Genomic DNA, 22,556 nt, shown 5'->3' with positions numbered 1-22,556 from the left:
CATTTTGTTGGAGGTTATTTGATGATTTTTAAAAACTCTGTTTTCTGATTATAAAGCAGTGTAGCCTGTGTTCCTTGTATAAAGTGTGGAGAATACCAAGCAGCGTCAAGGAGGAAACAACCCCCTTCCACTTCTCGGAGAGCGCGCTGCCATCCGCGTGCCGGCGAAATCTCTCTCCAGGTCTTCCCGTGTGACACTCTCTCAAAGGGCCACGCCAAGGGCCTTCCCGCCACCTTCTGACCTGTGCACTCATTAAGGAGGTGAAGGGAGATTGATGATCATTTAAAGAGCTTTTAAAGAAGTAGCCAGAAGCCTGTTTCTTCCATTTTCCAATATAAGAAAAGACTCGAGCAGAGTGCATGTAAACACACATCTGCACACGTGCTGGCCTGTCTCTGCCACTTCGTGCCTTTGTCTCTGCTCTGCCCTGGGCTCCCGCGCTGTCGCCTCCTGAGCCCGGCCGTGTCTCTCGTCTGCAGCAGCGACCCCCCGAGAAGACAGCGCCCAGAGGCTGGAGCGGAGAGCGCGCTGCGTGTCCACCTGCCTGTCCGATTACTCGCTGGCCAGCGACAGCGGCGTGTTTGAACCTCCCACCAAAAGGTTAGAAGCTGACCTTCTGGCCTCCCTGGGCTGACTTCCCAGAAGGCACCCCTGCTGAGACCTGTCTGGCTTGACACCCTGTGTGTCTCTGGGGTGCAGCTCTTCTGGCTTCTCTCCATGTGGGAGGGGCCCTGAGCATCCCCACGGACCCCCTCTGGTCCCAGGTGGCGTCTGGGGACTGGCCTGGCTTCGGGCACCTAGGATGACTGCCTTCTCTCCGGCCCCGGGGGTTGGAAGGCGTGAGCCCAGTAGAGCCGGAAAAGGAGAACCAGTGTGCGAGGGAGACCTGCTTTTCTAGAAAGGACGTTCACTAGAAATGGATGTTCCCCCCGTCCCCTTTCCTTAGCTGGAGGAATCACTTTGCAAGGACAAAACCCCTTGTGGGCTTTATTTTGTTTGAGACCTTTAATGTCATTTTTTCAGCTCAGATATCTGTATATGTTTCACTTATTGCCAACTTTTTTTTTTTTTTTTGGCTGTGCCGCTCAGCTTGCGGGATCTTAGTTCCCTGACCGGGGATCGCACCCGCGCCCTCTGCAGTGGAAGCGCGGAGTCTTAACCACTGGACCGCCAGGGAAGTCCCCCCTGCAAAGCTTTTAAGAGTGTATGTTTTTGAACTTTATCGTGAATATCATGTGGTTTTGAGAGGTATTTTCTCAAAAAGGCCACTTTGTCAGCAGGTACCCTGGGAGGTGACGTCATGGATCCTGGGGACCTGCTGTGCCCTGTCAGTCACTTAAAGCATTTATTTATGTCGCAACTTAATAAAGCCCTTCTCAGTAAGAAGCACCCCTAGTGTGAAAGAGCTTCTGCCGAGCCCAAGGTAACCAGGCCCCCTCGGAGTAACACGGTGCCTTTCCGACTGTGTTCAGGAGTGAGGATGCTGACGACCCTGCGCGTGGAGACGCTTCTGGTAACGAGGGCCCCCAGATCCATGTTGGATTTTTGTGAGTACAGAAGACTCCTTCCCTGTTGGTCATAAAGACGATGGGTAGATTGGGGCCCGCCCGGTGACTCACGCCTCCACACACAGGCCAGGAGGGATGGAGGGACCCGCGTGATCTGGGTGCTGCTCCCTGGCCTGGGTACCCCCGGGCCCATCTCGGCGGTCTCAGGTGAAGGGACAGCGGTGGCGGGAAGGAGAGATGGGCAAGAGCGGCTCCACTGCCGTCCTCCAACACCAAGTCACGGCCGGGGACACTCACCCCGTGGGCACAGTCAGGCCCTCAGGAAAGTTCCCGCCGGAGCTGGGGTAGCCAGGTGCTGTGCAACACTAAGCATTTTGGTTTCTAGCTACAGTGTCTAGAAAGGCAGTAACCAGCAGTGTTCAGACGAACAAGGCAGGATGTTCATATCCCAGCAGCTTTCTTTTGCTCACTCTTGTCATCCTAGCGTTTCTCGGCACTCGTGACATTCGGGCTGGGTCATTCTGGTTTGGGGGCTGTCCTGAGCCCCATGGGGTGTTGAGCAGCAGCCTTGGCCTCCACCCACTACATGCAGTAGCCCCCCTCCACTCAGTGTGACAGTAAGGAAAGCCTCTAGACTTTGCACAGGTCCCCTGGGGTGGGGTGAGGACCGCTGCAGTAGTTCAAGCAGGATTTCTGCACTGTGGGGCGTTTGCAGTCTGTGAACGTGCATTTTCTTTTCTAGGCACGACAGTGCCAGCGAGTGTCTCCTCGTGAACGTGCTCCAACTGAAGAACTTTGCCGGGCTGGTGGTGAAGGAAGACTGCAAAATGTAAGGTCCCGTGCCGGTGGGGGCCGTGTCCTCCCCCCGGGCCCTCCTCCACACGGCACCACTGGCCGACCTGCTGCACGTGGCAGTTTGGGGAGGGAAAAGACTGTCGTGGAACCTGAATTTAGAATAAAACGCCAGGGAATGTCTGTCTGAAATCTAAAGGATTGTAAGTTTTAAGAAGAGGCTGGTTTATTATTTGAGGCAGGTGGAGTTACTGGAGCCAGGCTGGTTATGTGCCGTGGCCATGCTCACAAAGTGCCGGGTGCCCAGCATCGGCAGCGTTGGGGCTGAAAACGTCCATCCTGGTCACAAGGCTGGTGGCGACACAGCCACACTCAGCTCTTGCGATCTGATGAGTTGCCTGAAGAGGCCTCAGGCTGGGCTCAGGCATCTTTGTCCGAGCAGGGAGAAGGAAATCTGTATTGTCCCCAGTGGGGAGATGGGTGCCCGATGGGGATGTGAGGTCCCACTCACCCTGGCGGGTGAACCCACCTGTGATGGGTGTTCAGGCCCGACGGTGCCCTCCCTTTCTGTGAGTCGTCTTTGTAAACTGGTCTCCCGAAGGCCTTGGTAGCAGCCTGGTTTTCAGCGGCTGAGGGTTCGCCCTGATGCTGTACTTCACTCCACCGATGCTGGAGCTTCTCCTGGGTGCTGGCTTCCACGCTGGGGGTGGATAGGGCCGGGAGCCCAGCACGGCGGGTGCCTGGGTGGGCAAGTGCTCTGAGAGGCAAGGCGGGCAGAGCTTGGAGAGGGAGCCAAGGGGCTGTGCAGAGATCAGTGCAGATGTTTTGCCACAAAGATGGTGAAAGCAGAAAGTCTGTTTGACTCCCCCTGAAGTTATAATTGCTGATTTTTATGTTTTCTTTTTGCTAATTTTTTCTTTTCTTTTCCTTTCCTTTTTTTTTTTTTTTTTTTTTTTTTTCTCTCCAAAGGTAGGTCTGTTCTTTGGACTTTCTTTTGGTTGAGAAAAGGACTTTTTCCAAAGGACTTTGCAGTTTTACCTATTCACATCCAAAGGGTAACATACAGGGGTGTTCGTGTATGTGGTCCATGCTTTTTTCTCCCTGTCTTGATTCCAGACACGTCTGCATCTGTTTGCCTCTGCTTGACCCCGACACACCAAACACGTTCTGCTCTAAGGCTCTGGAATTGAAAGCCCCCTTGGCGTTTAATGAAGTTTTCAGAATCCCTGTGCATTCAAACATGGTGATGTTGAAGTCCCTTCAGTTATACATGTGCTCAGTGAATCCTCAGTTGCAGGGAGAACTGTTGGTATGGTACCCTCCTCACCCTCTCCTTCCTACCTTCTACCCCTCTCTCCCCCTCTCTTTTTGTCAGTCTCTGACATCAGTCTTTCTGTCCTGTCTTCTCCCTCAATCCTGCTTTTCTTCCTGTCTCTCTTCCTCAGTTTCTGTCTGTTTTTCTGTTTGGTTACAGTTTGTTTCAGAGTAACATACAGATTAAAATCATCAAGAGAGGAAACATATAGGCCAGAGTCTGGGTGAGATCCAATCCTGAAGTGTCCATTTCCTTCACTGTGAGTTACCTTTTGTTCTCTGTCCTTCTTCCCTTCCTAGCAGTTTCTATTAGAGCTGAATAAGCAACATGAGAGCCATCCTCCCTAGGATCCTCCAACACCACTTTAACACTACTTTCATTTTACCTTAGTCCTGTTAGTAAGAATGAAATACTTTCCGTTCTTTCTGCTTAAGATTAAAGGGTAACCTTGATGCCCATTGGTTGTTAAGGTGCAGTCATTCAGGGCCTGTTACGCCTTTTTTTTTTTTTTTTTAAACACTGCACAGGGCATTGGTCAGATTAACTTGGCAGATTACGATGGTTCGAGCGAGATGCAGCTGCGCTGGTACTCGGTGCAGGTGTTCACCGGCCCCGAGCCCCACCGGCGGGACGACGAGTGGCTGGGACACAACGACTCCCGGGACCCTGTGCCCGCCACCTCTCGGAAGTCAGTAGGTGGCCTGGCTTTAAGAGGGGCTTTTCCTGGGGACATTGTTTCTAAGAAACGCGTGTAGACTTAGTCTTAAATAGAACACAGTGGCGACGAAGAAACAGGGTTTCAAGGGAAGTAATAAAAACGGACTGTAGTGATGTATGTGGCCATTCATGGTAATATTCTTTAATGCAACTTGTTCATGATGATGAGTGATGCGTTGGTTGCTTAAAATTTGAGTCCTCAGAGCCACATGGAAAGGCCAAGTTACTGTCTTGCTGCCAGCCCGGGGGGTGAGCTGCTTCCCGCTGGAGAGCAGCCGGGGATGGCCACCAGCCCGGCAGCAGGGATGCTCCCCACGGGCCGTGCAGGCGCCCGCTTTCCGCTTCTTAGCAGCGTCTCTTTGGTCCTGTAGGACGCGGTGACGGTGCTGTTGGCGAGAACCATGGCCCAGCTGCAGGCGGTGGAGAGAGAGCTGGCTGAGGAGCGGGTGAAGCTGGAGTACACGGAGGAGGAGGTCGTGGAGATGGAGCGCAGGGCGGAGCAGGCCGAGGCTGTGTCCAAGAGGTGAGCGCGGCCAGCAGCCCCTCGGGCGAGAGGCCGCCGGGGTGTTGGTCAGACGCCACGCTGCGTGGAATGTGTGCGGCGGCTCTTTGGTACCTTTGCCCAGAAGTCGGGATCCTCACGGGGGATCGTATGCCAGTCTGCACGAGGGCAGTACACTGACCCCAGCTCTACGCGTAGGCTTTTCACCTTTCCTTCTGTTCCCCGAATTTCTCTTAAAGGGGGGGACTGTTGAGGGACTCCCTCAGCCCAGATTGAATACAATAGGGCCCTTTAAGTTTTGTTTTTTTCTTTATTAACTGCTTTATTGGGATATAATCTCCCTACCATACAGTTCACCCATTAAGTGGACAACTAAACGGGGTGGATTTTTACTCCTTCGTGTGCCATCTTCAGGGCCGCGTGTGGCTCAGGGTATTTTGTGGTCCCTAACGTTTGGACGCTTGTCAGTTTTCTCCGTTTCTGACATTAAGAGCAGTGAAGCATCCATTTGGCCCTTCTGTTCACCAGACCCTAGTTGTGCCCATTACCGTATCTCTAGTGAGGAGATCTTTGTTCCGAAACTATTTAGCACATAACAAATGCGGACATGCAGTCCCTCCCTTGGCATTTTCTAAAGTGGATTAAAGTGCATTACATCAGGAATAATTATTTTGGATTAGGCTGCCAATAATTGTGATTGTTCTACTTTATAACATTTTTATTTACAGTCATTGACCCAAATCAGAGTAAGCAGCCATGGGATACAGTTTTGGTATTTCCCCCTCCCCCAACGTTTAAATTATGCCCTAATCACTTTTGTTAATACTTCACATTTCCATTCTTTGTGTGTATACATGTGGGATGTGCACCCAGCTTCTTTTTCCTTCTGAATCATTTGAAAACTAATCCAAGATCATGACACATTCCTCCTAAACAATTCAGTAGAAATCTAAGAACAAGCACATTTTCTTACTTAACAGTAGAGTTATACTCAGAAAATATAACAATGACATCGAGTATAAAGTCCACGTACAAAATTCCTCCATTGTTCCGCTGTGCTTTGTTGACTGCAAAAAAAAAAAAAAAAAAAAAAGCACACTCTAAAAGCTGAGAATTCTGTTTTATTTGGCAGACTTTCTGAGGACTATAGCCTGGGAGACACCCTCTCAGGTACCTCTGAGAGACTGCTCCAAAGAGGTAAGGGAGGAGCCAGGATATATAGGGGTTTTGCAACAAAAACCATGTAGTTGGAACATTGAAAGATTATAGTTAATCGAAGGAAACTAGGCACCTCAAGTTAATGAATTTATAACACCACTTTTCTCATCATAGAGACTTCAGAATTCAGTAGGCTAATAGCATGGTTGCTATCATTTAAGGCCTTTTGACTGAATTCTGTTAAGCCTTCGATGTGGGAAACTATATCTTCCAGACCTACTGAAGGCACAAAAATAGCTGCTAAGTAATCATACCCGTGAGATACAGATCTCTTGGCCCATTGGGCTCATACTGATGGCAAATTTGCTGGACTTATGTCTAAATTTTTATGTAAGTGGCCTTGAGCCCAAGGGAATCCTAAAGTACACCTTTCTAGCCATCCTGGTGGAAGCCAGGGCCGTATATTGGACCCACAAAGCCATTGAGTTCCATTAACGTGCGATCCACTGTATTCTCGTCGCCTGACCCAGTCTGTTCCATACCTATCACTATCTTTAAGGGAAATGATATATTGCCATTTTTCATAATGTACTAGTGTCGTCAGGCTGATGATTTTTAGTGTGATTGAACTGTTCCCAACGTAAGGAAGTCTTTAAACTTAGATGACCATAGCGTATTTGATGACCATTTTCAGCCGTAAAAATCCATCCCGTAGCTGAGGGAGGGTCCCTCCTAATAATTAAAAAGTTACACCTTTTGATTGAAATTCAGTTCATTGTTCTGACTGAGCTTGACTGACCTCAATGGAAAACTCATATTTATGGCTAGTGTCAGAATAAGTATGCTTGATGGGCCAAGTGAGGGGGTCCCATCTAGTAATATCAGGAGTGGCCTGACAGAACTATAATTTCTTTCTTCTAAAATAAATTTCCTGAGGGCCATCCAATTAGACCCTTGGAGTGGAGAAACCCAGCAAGATAACCCAGAAGTACCGGATGCAGGTGATTGACCATAGTCCCAACATTTGGAGTGATTTCTCAAATTTGCACAGAATTGTGCCCATTATAGGAAAACATTTGGTTTGTGTGCAGAAGGCCAAGAAACCAAGAAGAAAATGTTGTAAATAACTGTATGGGTCAGGTCCAGCCTGTTGGGATAGCTGTCTATTTCTGATGTCACCTTCTCATCCTGGTGTTGGTGTTTCTTTCCTATTGGAGCATCACTTTAAGGTGAGTTTGAGGTCATCAGCCCTGTCTATAGACCAGTCTGGTGCAGGAGCCCTTTTTAGGTGGGAAACATGAATCCTAGAGTCAGTTCCCTTCAGTTTTGCTGCACATGAGTTAGTTAAAAGCACCTGATAAGGGACCTTGCATCTAGGGTGGAGGTAGTCTTTTAAATACTGCCTTTTCCAATGTACGTAATCTCCTGGTTGTAAGTCATGGGGCATCTGATCTTCACTTGAGGATAGATTACTATGATATGCTTCAGAAACAAGCTTAGAATATCCTTTGAAAAATGCAGTTAAACCTATGCCATGATGTAATATGTCTCCTTTTAATAATATAAGTTAATATAGTCCATCATTCAATCTCATTGTTCTCCCTGTGATCATCTCAAAGAGAGAGAAGTGATGTTTGCCAAGAGGGGTGGATATGAGGTTGAGAACCAATGGAAGGGCCTTAGGCCAGGTGAGGAATAAGCATCCATAATTTTAGCCAGTTGTTTTTTAATTGTTCCATTTGTTCTTTCTACTAACCAGAAGACTAGGGATTATAAACACAATTAAGTGCTGCGTAGTTGGAAAAATCTTGCAAATTTTCTTAATAATTTGTCCACTAAAATGAGTTCCTTTATCACTATGTATTTCTGAGGGGATTGTCCAAAGAGGTATCACCCTTTCTAAAATTGATTTCTCTACTTACTGCACTGTGGCCTTTCTGCACGGGAATGCCTTAACCCAATGTGAAAACATTCAAATTATAACAAGAATGTATTGATAACCTTCTGAGCGAGACATTTGTATAAAATCAACATACCAAATTTCAAAAAGACCTGCAGGTAATGGGAAATTTCTTTGAGAACTGTGTAAATGCTTCCCTGGGTTATATTTTGGACAGTTGCACATCTTGAGTAAACCTTCTGGGCTATTGTAAAATAGGCTTCGAAAATATTATTTACCTCGTAATACCACCTTATCTGGGTTCCAGTGAGTTAACTCATAAATATATTGTGAAATAGGATATTGAGCTCCAAACAGAAAGATAGGCTTTCCCTTTGGACCTGTCCACAGCTCTTTGTTAGTTGACTCTTCCACCATTCTGTGTTTAGGTGTCTTTTTCCTTTTTCTGAAAGCTTTAACCATTTTCAGAAAACACCATTCCCTGAAACTTCAGCAGTATATCAGTAAGGTTACTGGGTGGCTGAAAGGGAAAGACAGTGGTTGGTTGGTTGTTGTCGTTTTTCAGAGCTGCTATCTTGGGAGCATGATCGACTAGAGAGCTTCCTTTTGCTTCTGCAGTGTCAGCCTTTGAATGGCCCCATGCCTTAGTAACAGCAAGTGCACATGGCAACAGAAATGCATCTAGTAATTCTGCTACTTGTTTCCCAGTTTTGGTAGGCTGTCCTGAGGATGTTAAAAATCCCACCTCTTTTTTTCCAAAAGCATACCAAAATCATGTGCCACCCCAAAAGTATAGTGGCTGTCTGTGTAAATGTTAGCAGATTTTCCTTTTGCCAAATGACAGACAGGCTCTTGTTCGTGCTGTTAGTTCAGCCTGTTGGGCAGAAAAGACATTAGAAAGGGCCCATTTTCAAGGATACACAGTGGAGAAATGACAGCGTTACTAGCCTGGTACATTCCATGAGGTCCTCTTAAATATGAACCATGAGTGCATAGTATAAAGTCAGGATTATCCATTGGGCTTTCTTGACGGTCAATCCTAGAAGATAAAAAGCTGTCAGTTAAAACAATGCAATCATACTTTTCATTATTGCCATTTGATACTTAAGATAAAATACTGTCAGTTAAAACAATGCAATCATACTTTTCATTATTGCTCTTTGATTCTTCTGGGAGCAAGGTCACTGGACTAAGTTCATTACACCTGTGGAGAATTATGTTTGGTGAGAGGAATACAGTCTCATGATTACAATCTCAAGTTAAATGCCTCGCTGAATAAGGTTGTGTGTGAAGAGAGTTTAGTAGAGTTTTCATGGAGTGGGGAACAAAGACGGTGAGAGGGTGACTCATGACTGTCTCCTATGTTGTCTGACAAACAACAGCTATTGCTGTGACAGCTCGGAGGCAAGGGGAAGGCCCTTAGCTACTGGATCTAGCTGCTGGCAGTAATATCCTATTGGTCATTAGTGACTGCCTTACAGTTGAGTTAATATTCCTAGTGTGTCACCCTTGTTTTTATGCACAAAGAGAAAAAAGGGAAAATCATAATCTGGATGCCCCAAGGCTGGGGCCTTTGCCAGGAAGCCCTTTAGAGAAACTAAAGGCTTCGCAATGGTCTGTTCCCCAACCAAGAGGTTCAGGTTCGTATTGTGTAGGCAGATTATTTATGGTCGAGACACTAAAGAAAAATTTGGAATCCAGCTCTGTTGGTAGCCTGCAAGGCCTAGAAGTCCCCTTACTTGCCTTCTTGTTTTAGGAGCAGGGAAAGCCAAATTGCTTCTAGAGCAATTGAAACCCCTTCTTTAGATACCAAACATCCTAAGTATTTTACATTAGCCTCACAAAATTGTAATTACTCTTTGGGTGCTTTATGTCCCTTTGAGGCTAAGTTCTGAAAGAAGTACAGGGTGTCTTGCTGATTATCTATCAAGGGTTTGAACACAACAGCAAATAGTCCACATATTGTATGAAAATTGACTTATGAGGAAAAGCTGGATCACGTTAAGTCCACTTTTTAAAAAAATTATTATTTTTTTAACATCTTTTTTGGAGTATAATTGCTTTACATTGGTGTGTTAGTTTCTGCTGTATAACAAAGTGAGTCAGCTGTAAATATACATATATCCCCATATCTCCTCCCTCTTACGTCTCCCTCCCACCCTCCCTATCCCACCCCTCTAGGTAGACACAGAGCACTGAGCTGATCTCCCTGTGCTATGTGACTGCTTCCCATAGCTATCTGTTTTACATTTGGTAGTGTATGTATGTCCATATCACTCTCTCACTTCGTCCCAGCTTACCCTTCGCCCTCCCTGTGTCCTCAAGTCCATTCTCTACATCTGCATCTTTATTCCTGTCCTGCCCCTAGATTCTTCAGAACCAGTTTTTTTTAATTCCATATATATATGCTAGCATATGGTATTTGTTTTTCTCTTTCTGACTTACTTCACTCTGCATGACAGATTCTAGGTTCATCCACCTCACTACAAATAACTCAAGTTTCGTATATTTTTATGGCTGAGTAATATTCCATTGTATATATGTGCCGCATCTTTATACATTCATCTGTTGATGGACACTTAGGTTGCTTCCATGTCCTGGCTATTGTAAATAGAGCTGCAGTGAACATTATGGTACATGACTCTTTTTGAATTATGGTTTTCTCAGGGTATATGCCCAGTAGTGGGATGGCTGGGTTGTATGCTAGTTCTATTTTTAGTTTTTTAACGAATCTCCATACTGTTCTCCATATTGGGTGTATCAATTTACATTCCCACCAACAGTGCAAGAGAGTTCCCTTTTCTCCACACCCTCTCCAGCATTTATTGTTTGTAGACTTTTTGATGATGGCCATTCTGACCAGTGTGAGGTGATACCTCATTGTAGTTTTCATTTGCATTTCTCTAATGACTAGTGACATTGAGCATCCTTTCATGTGTTTGTTGGCAATCCATATATCTTCTTTGGAGAAATGTCTGTTTAGGTCTTCTACCCATTTTTTGGATTGGGCTGTTTGTTTTTTTGATATGGAGCTGCTTGTAAATTTTGGAGATTAATCATTTGTCAGTTGCTTCATTTGCAAATATTTTCTCCCATTCTGAGGGTTGTCTTTTGGTCTTGTTTATGGTTTCCTTTGCTGTGCAAAAGCTTTTAAGTTTCATTAGGTCCCATTTGTTTGTTGTTGTTTTTATTTCCATTTCTCTAGGAGGTGGGTCAAAAAGTATCTTGCTGTGATTTATGTTATAGAGAGTTCTGCCTATGTTTTCCTCTAAGAGTTTGTCAGTGTCTGGTCTTACATTTAGGTCTTTAATCCATTTTGAGTTTATTTTTGTGTATGGTGTTAGGGAGTGTTCTAATTTCATTCTTTTACATGTAGCTGTCCAGTTTTCCCAACACCACTTAGTGAAGAGGCTGTCTTTTCTCCATTGTATATTCTTGCCTCTTTTAACAAAAATAAGGTGACCATGTGTGCGTGGGTTTATCTTTGGGCTATCTTGTTCCATTGATCTGTATTTGTGTTTTTGTGCCAGAACCATACTGTCTTGATTACTGTAGCTTTGTAGTATAGTCTGAAGTCAGGGAGCCTGATGATTCCTCCAGCTCAGTTTTTCTTTCTCAAGATTGCTTTGGCTATTCGGTATCTTTGGTTGTTCCATACAAACTGTGCAATTCTTTATGCTTGTTCTGTGAAAAATGCCCTTGGTAGTTTGACAGGGATTGCATTGAATCTGTGGCTTGCTTTAGGTAGTAGAGTCATTTTCGCAGTGTTGGTTCTTCCAATCCAAGAACATGGTATATCTCTCCATCTGTTTGTATCATCTTTAATTTCTTTCATCAGTGTCTTACAGTTTTCTGCATACACGTCTTTCATCTCCTTAGGTAGGTTTATTCCAAGGTATTTTATTCTTTCTGTTGCAGTGGTACATGGGAGTGTTTCCTTAAATTCTGTTTTAGATTTTGCATCATTAGTGTATAAGACTGCAAGAGATTTCTGTGCATTAATTGTGTATTGTACTACTTTACCATATGCACTGATTAGCTCCAGTAGTTTTCTTGTAACATCTGTAGGATTCTCTATGTATAGTATCATGTCATCTGCAAAGAGTGACAGCTTAATGTCTTCTTTTCCTATTTGGATTCCATTTATTTATTTTTCTTCTCTGATTGCTGTGGCTAAAACTTCCAAAGTATGATGAATAATAATCGTGAGAGTGGACAACCTTGTCTTGTTCCTGATCTTACAGGAAATGGTTTCATTTTTTCACCATTGAGAACGATGTTGGCTGTGGGTTTGTCATATATGGTCTTTATTATGGTGAGGTAAGTTCCTCTATGCCTACTTCTGGAGTGTTTTTATCATAAATCGGTGTTGAATTTTGTGAAAAGCTTTTTCTGTATCTGTTGAGATGATCATATGGCTTTTCTCCTTCAATTTGTTAATATGGCTTATCACATTGATTGATTTGCATATGTTGGGATAAACCCCAGTTGATCATGGTGTATGCTCCCTTTAATGCGCTGTTGGATGATCTTTGCTAGTATTTTGTGGAGGATTTTTTCATATGTTCATCAGTGATATTGGCCTGTAGTTTTCTTTCTTTGTGACATCTTTGTCTGGTTTTGGTATCAGGATGATGGTTGCCTGGTAGAATGAGTTTGGGAGTGTTTGTCCCTCTGCTGTATTTTGGAAGAGTTTGAGAAGGATAGGTGTTAGTTCTTCTCTAAATGGTAGAATTCGCCTGTTAAGCCATCTGGTCCTGTGAAGCCACCTGAAGCCATCTGTTCTGTGCTTTTGTTTGTTGGAAGATTTTTAATCACACTTTCAATTTCAGTGCTTGTGAGTGGTCTGTTTATATTTTCTGTTTCTTCCTGGTTCAGTCTCAGAAGGTTGTGCTTTTCTAAGAATTTGTCCGTTTCTTCCTGTTTGTCCATTTTATTGGCATATAGTTGCTTATAGTGATTTCTCATGATCCTTTGAATTTCTGCAGTGTCAGTTGTTACTTCTCCTTTTGTCATTTCTAATTCTATTGATTGGAGTCTTCTGTCTTTTATTCTTGATGAGTCTGGCTAATGGTTTATCAATTTTGTGCATCTTCTCAAAGAACCAGCTTTTAGTTTTTTTGATCTTTGCTATTGTTTCTCATTCATTTCTTTTTCATTTATTTCTGATCTGATCTTTATGATTTCCTCCCTCCTGCTAACTTTGGCGTTTTTTTGTTCTTCTCTCTCTAATTGCTTTTGGTGTAAGCTTAGGTTGTTTATTTGGGGTGTTTCTTATTTCTTGACGTAGGATTGAATTGTTATAAACTTCCCTCTTAGAACTGCTTTTGCTGCATCCCATAGGTTTTGGATCGTCGTGTTTTCATTGTTATTTGTTTCTAGGTATTTTTTAACTTCCTCTTTGATTTCTTCAGTGATCTCTGTCTATTAAGTAGTGTATTGTTTAGCCTCCATGTGTTTCTATTTTCTACATATTTTTTTCCTGTAATTGATATCTAGTCTCCTAGCATTGTGGTCAGAAAATATTCTTAATATGATTTCAGTTTTCTTAAATTTACCAAGGCTTGATTTGTGACCCAAGATATGATCTATCCAGGAGAATGTTCCATGAGCACTAGAGAAGAAAGTGTATTCTATTGTTTTTGGATGGAATGTCCTATAAATATCAATTAAGTCCATCTCTGAATTCTTACTCAGGTAGACTGCCTCTTTCCTTTTCATTTGTTCGGTCTGGTGGGTTTTTTACTTTGCTCCTTCATCTGCTGTGTGTTTCTCTGTCTTCTCATTTTGCTTAACTCACTGTGTTTGGGGTCTCCTTTTCTCAGGCTGCAGGTTCATAGTTGCTGTTGTTTTTCGTATCTGCCCACACTGGGTACGGTTGGTTCAGTGGGCTGTGTAGGCTTCCTGGTGTAGGGGACTGGTACCTGTGTTCTGGTGGATGAGGCTGGATCTTGTCTTTCTGGTGGGCAGGTCCACGTCTGCTGGTGTGTTTTGGGTTGTGTGTGAACTTAGTATGATTGTAGGCAGCCTCTCTGCTAATGGGTGGGGTTGTGTTCCTGTCTTGCTAGTTGTTTGGCATGGGGTGTCCAGCACTGTAGCTTGTTGGCCACTGAGTGGAGCTGGGTCTTAGCATTGAGATGGAGATCTCTGGGAGAGCTTTCACCGTTTGATATTACATGGAGCCGGGAGGTCTCTGGTGGACCAGTGTACTAAACTCAGCTCTCCCACCTCAGAGGCACAGGCCTTACACGCGGCCAGAGCACCAAGGCCCTGTCAGCCACACAGCTCAGGAGAAAAAAAAGAAAGAAAGAAAAGAGAGAGAGAGAGAGAGAGACAGAGAGGGAGGGAGGGAGGGAAAGTTATTAAAATTAAAAAAATATTAAAAATTGAAAAAATTATAAAGTAATTAAAAAGAGAAAAATCAAAAAAGAAAGAAAGAAAAGCATAACCAAACCAAAAAAACACATCCACCAATGATAGCAAGTGCTAAAACCGATACTAAAAGACAGACAGAACCCTAGGACAAATGATAAAAGTAAAGCTATACAGAGAAAATCACACCAAGAAGCATTCACGTACACACTCACAAAAAGAGAAAAAGGAAAAAAATATATATCTATATATAAAAAAAGGAAGAGAGCAACCAAATAAATAAATCTACCAATTATAATAAACTCTAAGTACTAAACTAAGATAAACATAAAACCAGAAAGAAATTAGGTGCAGAAAGCACACCCCAAGTCTACAGTTGCTCTCCAAGTCCACCGCCTCAATTTGGGATGATTCATTGCCTATTCAGTTATTCCACAGATGCAGGTACATCAAGTTGACTGGAGATTTAATCCTCTGCTCCTGAGGCTGCGGGGAGAGATTTCCCTTTCTCTTCTTTGTTTGCACAGCTCCTGGGGTTCGGCTTTGGCCCTGCATCTGCACGTAGTCGCCCTCTGGCGTCTGTTCTTCGCTCAGACAGGACGGGGTTAAAGGAGCAGCTGATTCGGGGGCTCTGGCTCCCTCAGGCCAGTGCGGGGAGGGAGGGGTACGGATGCGGGGCGAGCCTGCGGCGGCAGAGGCCGGCGTGACGTTGCAGCAGCCTGAGGCGCGCCATGCATTCTCCCGGGGAAGTTGTCCCTGGATCACGGGACCCTGCCAGTGGCGGGCTGCACAGGCTCCCGGAGGATAGTGACCTGTGCTCGTACACAGGCTTCTTGGTGGCGGCCGCAGCAGCCTTAGCGTCTCATGCCCGTCCCTGGGGTCTGCGCTATTAGCTGAGCCTCGTGCCCATCTCTGGAGCTCGTTTAGCCGGTGCTCTGAATCCCCTCTCCTCGCACGCCCCAAAACAATGGTCACTTGCCTCTTATGCAGGTCCAGACTTTTCCCCAGACTCCCTCCCGGCTAGCTGTGGCACACTAGCCCACTGCAGGCTGTGTTCACGCAGCCAACCCCTGCCCTCTCCCTGGGACCTGCCCTCCGAAGCCAGAGCCTCAGCTCCCAGCCCTCACTGGCCCCCGTGGGTGAGCAGACAAGCCTCTCGGGCTGGTGAGTGCTGCTCGGCGCCGATCCTCTGTGCGGGAATCTCTCTGCTTTGCCCTCTGCACCCCTATTACTGCACTCTCCTTCATGGCTCCGAAGCTTCACCCCACTGCCCACCCGCATCTCCGCCAGTGAAGGGGCTTCCTAGGGTGTGGATGGAAACTTTTCCTCCTTCACAGCTCTCTCACCGAGGTTCAGGTCCCACCCCTATCCTTTTGTCTCTGTTTTTTCTTTTTTCTTTTTCCCCACCCAGGTATGTGGGGTGTTTCTTGCCATTTGGGAAGTCTGAGTTCTTCTGCCAGCGTTCAGTAGGTGTTCTGTAGGAGCTGTTCCACAGGTAGATGTATTTTTGATGTATCTCTGGGGAGGAAGGTGATCTCCGCGTCTTACTCCTCCGCCGTCTTGAAGGTCTTCCCTGTAAGTACACTTTTAATATCTGGGGAAAGTAAGTGGGGCTTTCAGTGTAGCCCTGTGGCATCATAGTCCATGTATATTATAGTTCATTCCAAGCAAAGGCAAAAAGATACTGGGCGTCAGGATGTACAGGGATACTAAAGAATGCACTGCAGAAATCTTTCACAGTAAAGAAGTCACTCTTTTTTTTTTTTTTTTTTTGCGGTATGCGGGCCTCTCACTGTTGTGGCCTCCCCCGTTGCGGAGCACAGGCTCCGGACGCGCAGGCTCCGGATGCGCAGGCTCAGCGGCCATGGCTCACGGGCCCAGCCGCTCCGCGGCATATGGGATCCTCCCAGACCGGGGCACGAACCCATATCCCCTGCATCGGCAGGCGGACTCTCAACCACTTGCGCCACCAGGGAGGCCCAAGAAGTCACTCTTTTAGGGATATAAGACAGTAAGGTATGGGTATTTGGCACTGCAGAATAGCAAGGAAGATAGTAGCACTGATAGATCTCAGATCTTGTACAAAACTCCAACTCTTGCCATTAGATTTTTAACTGGCAGAATGGGAGTGTCACAACCACTAGTGTAAGGCACAATAAGCCCTTTCTTAATCAAGCTGATATCAAAAGTTCTGTTTCTTCTGTGGCTTCCCGCCTTGATAGGTATTGACTAATATTGGACAGGGGTTTATTTTGGTCTGTGGTAATTTTAATGGCTGCTGCAGAATGTATTTTCCCTATGTCAATAGGATCAAGTGACCCCAATTCTTCAGGTACTAAGCCTGGCAGTTTTTCTTGTTCAGCATCACTCTCAGTCACAAACTTTATATGATGAAGAAATCTGAGCAATCTTTTAGGGCTAAAACCATTTCTCCCTTAACAGTAAAAGAAATATGAGCATCATAAGTTTCTAATAAATCTATACCTATCAGGTGCATAGGGGTATTTTCTACTAGGAAAAAGGAGTGCCTTCGTTTAAGTTCTCCTAATTATATTTCTAAAGGTAATGATTTAAGGGTCTTAATATTTGCATTAGAAACGCCTACCATCTGTACCGAGGTATTAGAGAGAGAGAGCCTTTAATTTTGATAGGGTTCAAAATGTAAAAGGTAGCCCCTGTATCTATTACTGCTTTAATTATTTTCTCCTCATATAATAATTTCTATTTCTTCCAGGGTGTTTGAGAGGAGAAGGGGAAAGACTTCCCATGTTCCCTCAGATCAGGCTTCCTCTTGTTTAACTTGAAATTACAGTCTATATCTGGTTTCCCTTCTAGGTCCCTCTTTTCTTTTCTTGCAGTTTCCCCAGTAATGACCCGGTTGTTTTCAGTAAAAGCAAATTTCAGAATTTACCAGTCGCGGATTGAATAGGGTTGGGTTAACTTCAGACTGACATTGATTATTTAATTGTTGCAACTGAATGTTCATAATTTTTATAGAGGCACCTTTTTCTTTTTAATACTTTTGAAAAGTTGGTCAGCCAACATGACAGGGGCATTTGTATGTGATACAGACAAACCATGTCTAAATGATTAACATGCCTAAATCATGTCGTTTAGAGTAGCCGATTCCTCATCCAGACCTTCTAAAAAGATGGAGTTAAGCAAAGAATCATCTTGGTGGTTAAAGAATGATTCATGTGTCATGCTGGAATATTGTTTAAAAGTTTCCTTGAACCTCTCATAGTAATCCAGGATTGAGTCATCTCGTGTTTGTTTACATTGCTGAATCTTTGACCAGTCAGCAGTTTTTGGAAAAAGCTCTGTGATAATTCTGAGTAATTTATGAGCTAACTCCTTGCATTCACCTTGAGCCTGTGGGCTGTATAAATCAAAATTTGTTAAGGGGTCTCTCCATCCTGCTTTCTCTACTTATTCCTTTGTTTGACTTTTAGAAACTAATAGCTGTATTAATTGATATAAATCTGAAAACGTGGGCTCATAGGTTTGGACGATTAGCTCAAATTCCTTAGCAAATCCCAATGGATCTTGACTAGATTCGAGAAAGTCCTTAGCTAAAACTAAGTTCTGCTCGGGTCCAGGATGTGTACGTAAGCGCAGAGTACAGTTCACCTCTTCCTGTAATAGGTTTCTCCTTCAAGGGAGCTATGAATACTTCTGATCTTATGTCTTCCTTTCCTGGGGAAGGGGAAGCAGCAGGAGAATGGGCTGGTGGAAGAGAGAGAGAGCGCGTCTGGGTTAGGCAGTTCGGATAAAGGAGGATATAAAGAAGGAACAGAGTGAGAGACAAGGTCAACGCTAGTGGCTTTTAAAAATTCTAGTATCATTTTGAGCAACCTTTTGTTGATTTTTTGCGAAGAAGTTACTTTATCATTTCCCCTTTTAGAAGCTTCTAAATAGCAATTGAAACAAGCATTCCATTTCTGTTTGATCTTTTTCTACCTGCATATGCACCCCCCCCCCCCCCCCAGTTTTCAAATGTCAAAACAGACCCAATTTGGCCATTTAAGGTTGAGATCTTTTAGTGTAATTTCCCTAATTCTGTTGGTCCTTGTAAGTGTGAGCTCCAAACATATTGTACATGAATCTGGCTAGGGTGTTAGTGTGGAGGCTGGCTTTCTGACACTCCATGTTTCTCTGTTTGAGGGTGTCTGTTTCCCATTTTAAAGTTGAATTTATTGGGGATAAAATTTTCTAGTGAAATTGTGGGGTGGGCCAGTGTGCTGCTTGTGAGTCTAAATCCTCCGGGATTTTGCCCGAAAGTCGTTTTAGCTCCTTTTACGTGTCTTGGGTTTTCCCTCTGGTAGTGTAAAACCACCACAATGCTCAGAACTTATTCGTGTTCCCAGCAGAGCAAGCTTTCATTGAAATGAGTGGGTTTCTGTATAGGGATGGTTGCACAGTACAAGGACTTGCCTCCACCACTCCTGCAAGTTAATTATAGAAAACCGGACATCTCAAGTGAATGAATTTAGCACTTTTCTACATATGGGAAGATACAAGAGTCTGGGCTCGCTGAAAGCATTCCTTTGATGTGCACCTTAGCTATCTAGGGTCAGAATCATGTTCTTTCCCATCCTGAGTCCCCTCTGGGTGCACCACTGGGGGCGGCTGTAGTGGCTGAGGGCTTGATGGTGGGCTTCCTGTTTTTATCTTGAGCTCTCTCTCAGGGCTGAGCATTGGGGGCAGCTGTAGTGGCTGATGGCTGTTGTTCACTGATATGGCAGGTGGCATCCTTAGTCCACAGCTTCATAAGTATTTTTGAAGAGTTAGGTATTTCCTTTGAAGTCCTCTTTGTTTATTATTTAGTTGCATTTTGATTTGTTTCTTTTGTTGTTTATTTGGGATCCAGTTAACAATCAAGTGTTCCATTTACTTAACATGATATAATTTCTTTTCTGATTTGTTTGAGAATACATTATAGATATCATACCCTTTTCTAGTAAAATTCTTCAGTGTAGTTTCCTAAAAACAATGATTCTGCCTCATTACCATATGAGTAATCAAAACCAGAAAATTAACTAATTAGTACTATTATCAAATCTATAGATATATTTAAATTTAACCAATTGAAACACAAATATGGTTTAAAGAAAAAGAAAAAAATGTTTATCAAGGTTCCAGTAAAGGTTTATGCTTTGCTTTTATCTCTCAAGTCCCTTTATCCTCATTATTCTGGAGCATTTTTGTCTTTTATGACCTTAACATGTTTGCCAAATTCAGGCCCATTATTTTGTAGGATGTCCCTCCATGTGGCTTTGTCTGATTCTTCCTCATTAGATTCAGGTTTGTGTTTTTGGCAGAAATATCTAGAAGTGGCATTGAGTTATATGTATACTATCAGGAGACACATGTTGTGAATTTGCTATACTGCTAAAGAAGTCAGCTTTATTCATGTTGTTAAAATGATGTCTGTCAACGTTTCTCCACAATAAAATTAATAGTTTTCCCTTGTAGTTAATAAGTGTCTTGGGGGGAGATCATCCCCCTTAATTTTTAAAAGTAAATTTTTTGTTACAAGTTTGGAATCACAGCTTTGTTTTCCTCTCCTTTGTATCATAATCCAACACTGTCATTTATTTTGATGCTAGTTTTATGGTTTTAAAAGAAAACATGAAGTTGTGAATTTAGTCTTTGCTAAAAATCCTGAAGCAGTCCTAGGATACCATGTCCCTAGAGAGAAAACAGTTTATAGATCTAAAAATCAAAATATCGGTCAGTTTTAGTCCTATTTGATTTATGTGAATGGATCCTTAGTAAAAGTGTCTGATTTTAAGGGTTTTTTTACATTACTTTATTGTAAACTCCAAGATTTAATCATGCCATTTTGTGTTCACAGCCAATTCTTTAGCCTCGGTCTGAGGTCCTCAACCTGATAATCATATGCCAAAGTATATGTATTTTTTTCTTGGGGAGAGGATCCATAGGCTTCAGTATATCTTTAACGGATCATTATGCATAAGTTGCCTTTATTTTCCACCCACATTAGTTTATTTTTCATTTCAGCCTCAGATTGATTCCCTTAAACATCTTTTCCTTAGGTCATCACTTTGCTTAGGATGCTGTATCTTTTTTCTGACTCATCAGTGCAAACCTAGGTACTTTATCCTAACTTTCAGACCTGCTATTAGCTAAATAGATCTAATAGCCTTTTTATGGCTTCCCCTAACCCCCTAGTCTTTTTGGTGCCACTTTAAACTTTTCTCCTGAATTTATACATTTGCTTTGTGCCCACTGTATGCCATTTCAGACTGCATTCTTTTTCCTTTTATGTCACACATTACTCAGATTTTCTTCATGATGATTTTCCCATAGTAATTCATCCTGAATTCCATGAGTATTTACATATCACAGTCAATACTACACTGTTGCATATTGTTTTTATGTTTCTTTGGAATTCTTTAGGTATTTAATGTGTGTAACTGATCTGCTCAATGGATCATACATTTATTGATAGCAGGGACAATATATAGATTTCTTTAATTTTTATAGATACCAGTACCTACTCTCCATATTTATTCTTTCCTCAAGTATTTATTGAACACCTGTTATGTACCACTGATTGCACATGCAACAGCACAGGAAAGAAACAGCCCTGCTTTCAAGAGCATGCATGCAATAGACCAAAAAAATCAGTAAAGTATAATACGGATTCTTTTGAGCTTTTAAAGCTTTATTAAGTTTTTTATGGTGGCAAATATATAACATAAAATTTACCTATTTAACCCTTTCAGGTGTATAATTTAGTGGCATTAAATAAGTGCGTTCATAATGTTGTACAATCATTGCCATTACCTTTCCAGAACTTTTCCATCATCTCAAACTGAAACTCTGTACCCATTGAATAGTAACTCCCAGTTCTTCCCAAACCAGGTCTTAGTAAACACTGTTGTACTTTCCGTTTCTATGAGATTGCCTAGTTTGGCTACCTCATATAAATGCAGTCATACAATATTTATCCTTTTGTGTCTGAATTATTTCACTTAGCATATGTCTTCAGCGTTCATCCATGTTGGTAGCATCAGAATTTCCTTTCTTTTTAAGGCTGAACAATATTCCTCTGTACATATGTAGCACATTTTGTTTATACATTCATCTGTCGATATACACTTGAGTTGCATCCATCTTTTGGCTATCATGAATAATGTTGCTAGAAAATTGTTATACAAATACCTGTTTCAGTCCCTGCTTTCATTTATTTTGGGTATATACGTAGAGATAGAAATGGTTCATCATATGGTAATTCAACAGTAAATTTTTAAAGAATCCATCATATTTTCTTCTACAGTAGCTGCACAATTTTGCATTCCTGTGAGCAGTGCACTTGAAGTTCCATTTTCTCCCAGTCTTTGCCAAAACTTGTTGTTTTCTGTTTCTTTCACAATAATTATCCTAATGGATGTAAAGTAGTATTCATTGTGGATTCATAGTGTGATCATATTTTCATGTAGCTTAATGGCTATTTGTATATCTTCTTTAAGTTCTTTGCCAGTTTTAAAATCAGATTTGTTTGTTTTTGACTTGTAGGAGTTCTTCAGATACTTTGGATATTAATTCTTTACTGGATACCTGGTTTGGGTATACTTTCTCCCATTCAGTGGGCTGTCTTTGAGGTCTGTTGATTGTTCCCTTTTTACTTCTGTGGCCTGTGCTTTTGGTGTCATATCTAGAACATCATTGCCACGTTGTGGCAAGTTTTCCTCCTATGTACTAAGAGAGAAATTAATGGCTATAAGCTCTTACCTTAAAAAGGAAGAAATATCTCAAATCAACAAACCAAAACCTTACAACTTAAAAAACTAGAAAAGAGGAGCAAATAAATGAGAACTAGCAGAAGGAAGGAAATAATGATTAAACCAGACCTAAATAAAATAGAAATCAACCCTGCTAACAACCCTCCTGACCTAGGACTTGAGCTTCCATAACTGTGAAAAAATACTTTTCTGTTGTTTAATCTCCCTAGTCTGTGGTATTTTTTAAATAGATCTTTATTGGAGTATAATTGCTTTACATTGTTGTGTTAGCTTCTGCTGTATAACAAAGTGAATCAGCTCTACATATACATATGTCCCCACATCTCCTCCCTCTTGCGTCTCCCTCCCACCCTCCCTATCCCCCCCCAGGTGGTCACAAAGCACCGAGCTGATCTCCCTGTGCTATGTGGCTGCTTCACACTAGCTATCTATTTTACGTTTGGTAGTGTATATATGTCCATGCCATTCTCTCACTTCGTCCCAGTTTACCCTTCCCCCTCCCCGTGTCCTCAAGTCCATT

The 22,556-nt window shown here is 43.0% G+C and overlaps 1 protein-coding gene across 1 annotated transcript in view; it reads left to right on the top strand.

Annotated features, from left to right (window-relative positions):
• Positions 1 to 22,556, top strand: part of LOC132482960 (protein WWC3-like) — a 40,803-nt gene that overhangs the window by 5,717 nt on the left and 12,530 nt on the right. Inside the window, 7 exon segments of the mRNA XM_060088236.1 lie at positions 480 to 600; positions 1,473 to 1,547; positions 2,251 to 2,337; positions 3,417 to 3,609; positions 4,143 to 4,307; positions 4,704 to 4,855; positions 16,756 to 16,882. Coding sequence (XP_059944219.1) covers positions 480 to 600; positions 1,473 to 1,547; positions 2,251 to 2,337; positions 3,417 to 3,609; positions 4,143 to 4,307; positions 4,704 to 4,855; positions 16,756 to 16,882 — 920 coding nt within the window.

This window comes from Mesoplodon densirostris (genome assembly GCF_025265405.1).
Source record: "Mesoplodon densirostris isolate mMesDen1 chromosome Y unlocalized genomic scaffold, mMesDen1 primary haplotype SUPER_Y_unloc_1, whole genome shotgun sequence".
Classification (NCBI taxonomy): Eukaryota; Metazoa; Chordata; class Mammalia; order Artiodactyla; family Ziphiidae; genus Mesoplodon; species Mesoplodon densirostris.
Note: the sequence above shows the minus strand (reverse complement) of the source record. Positions and strands in the feature narration are given on the sequence as shown.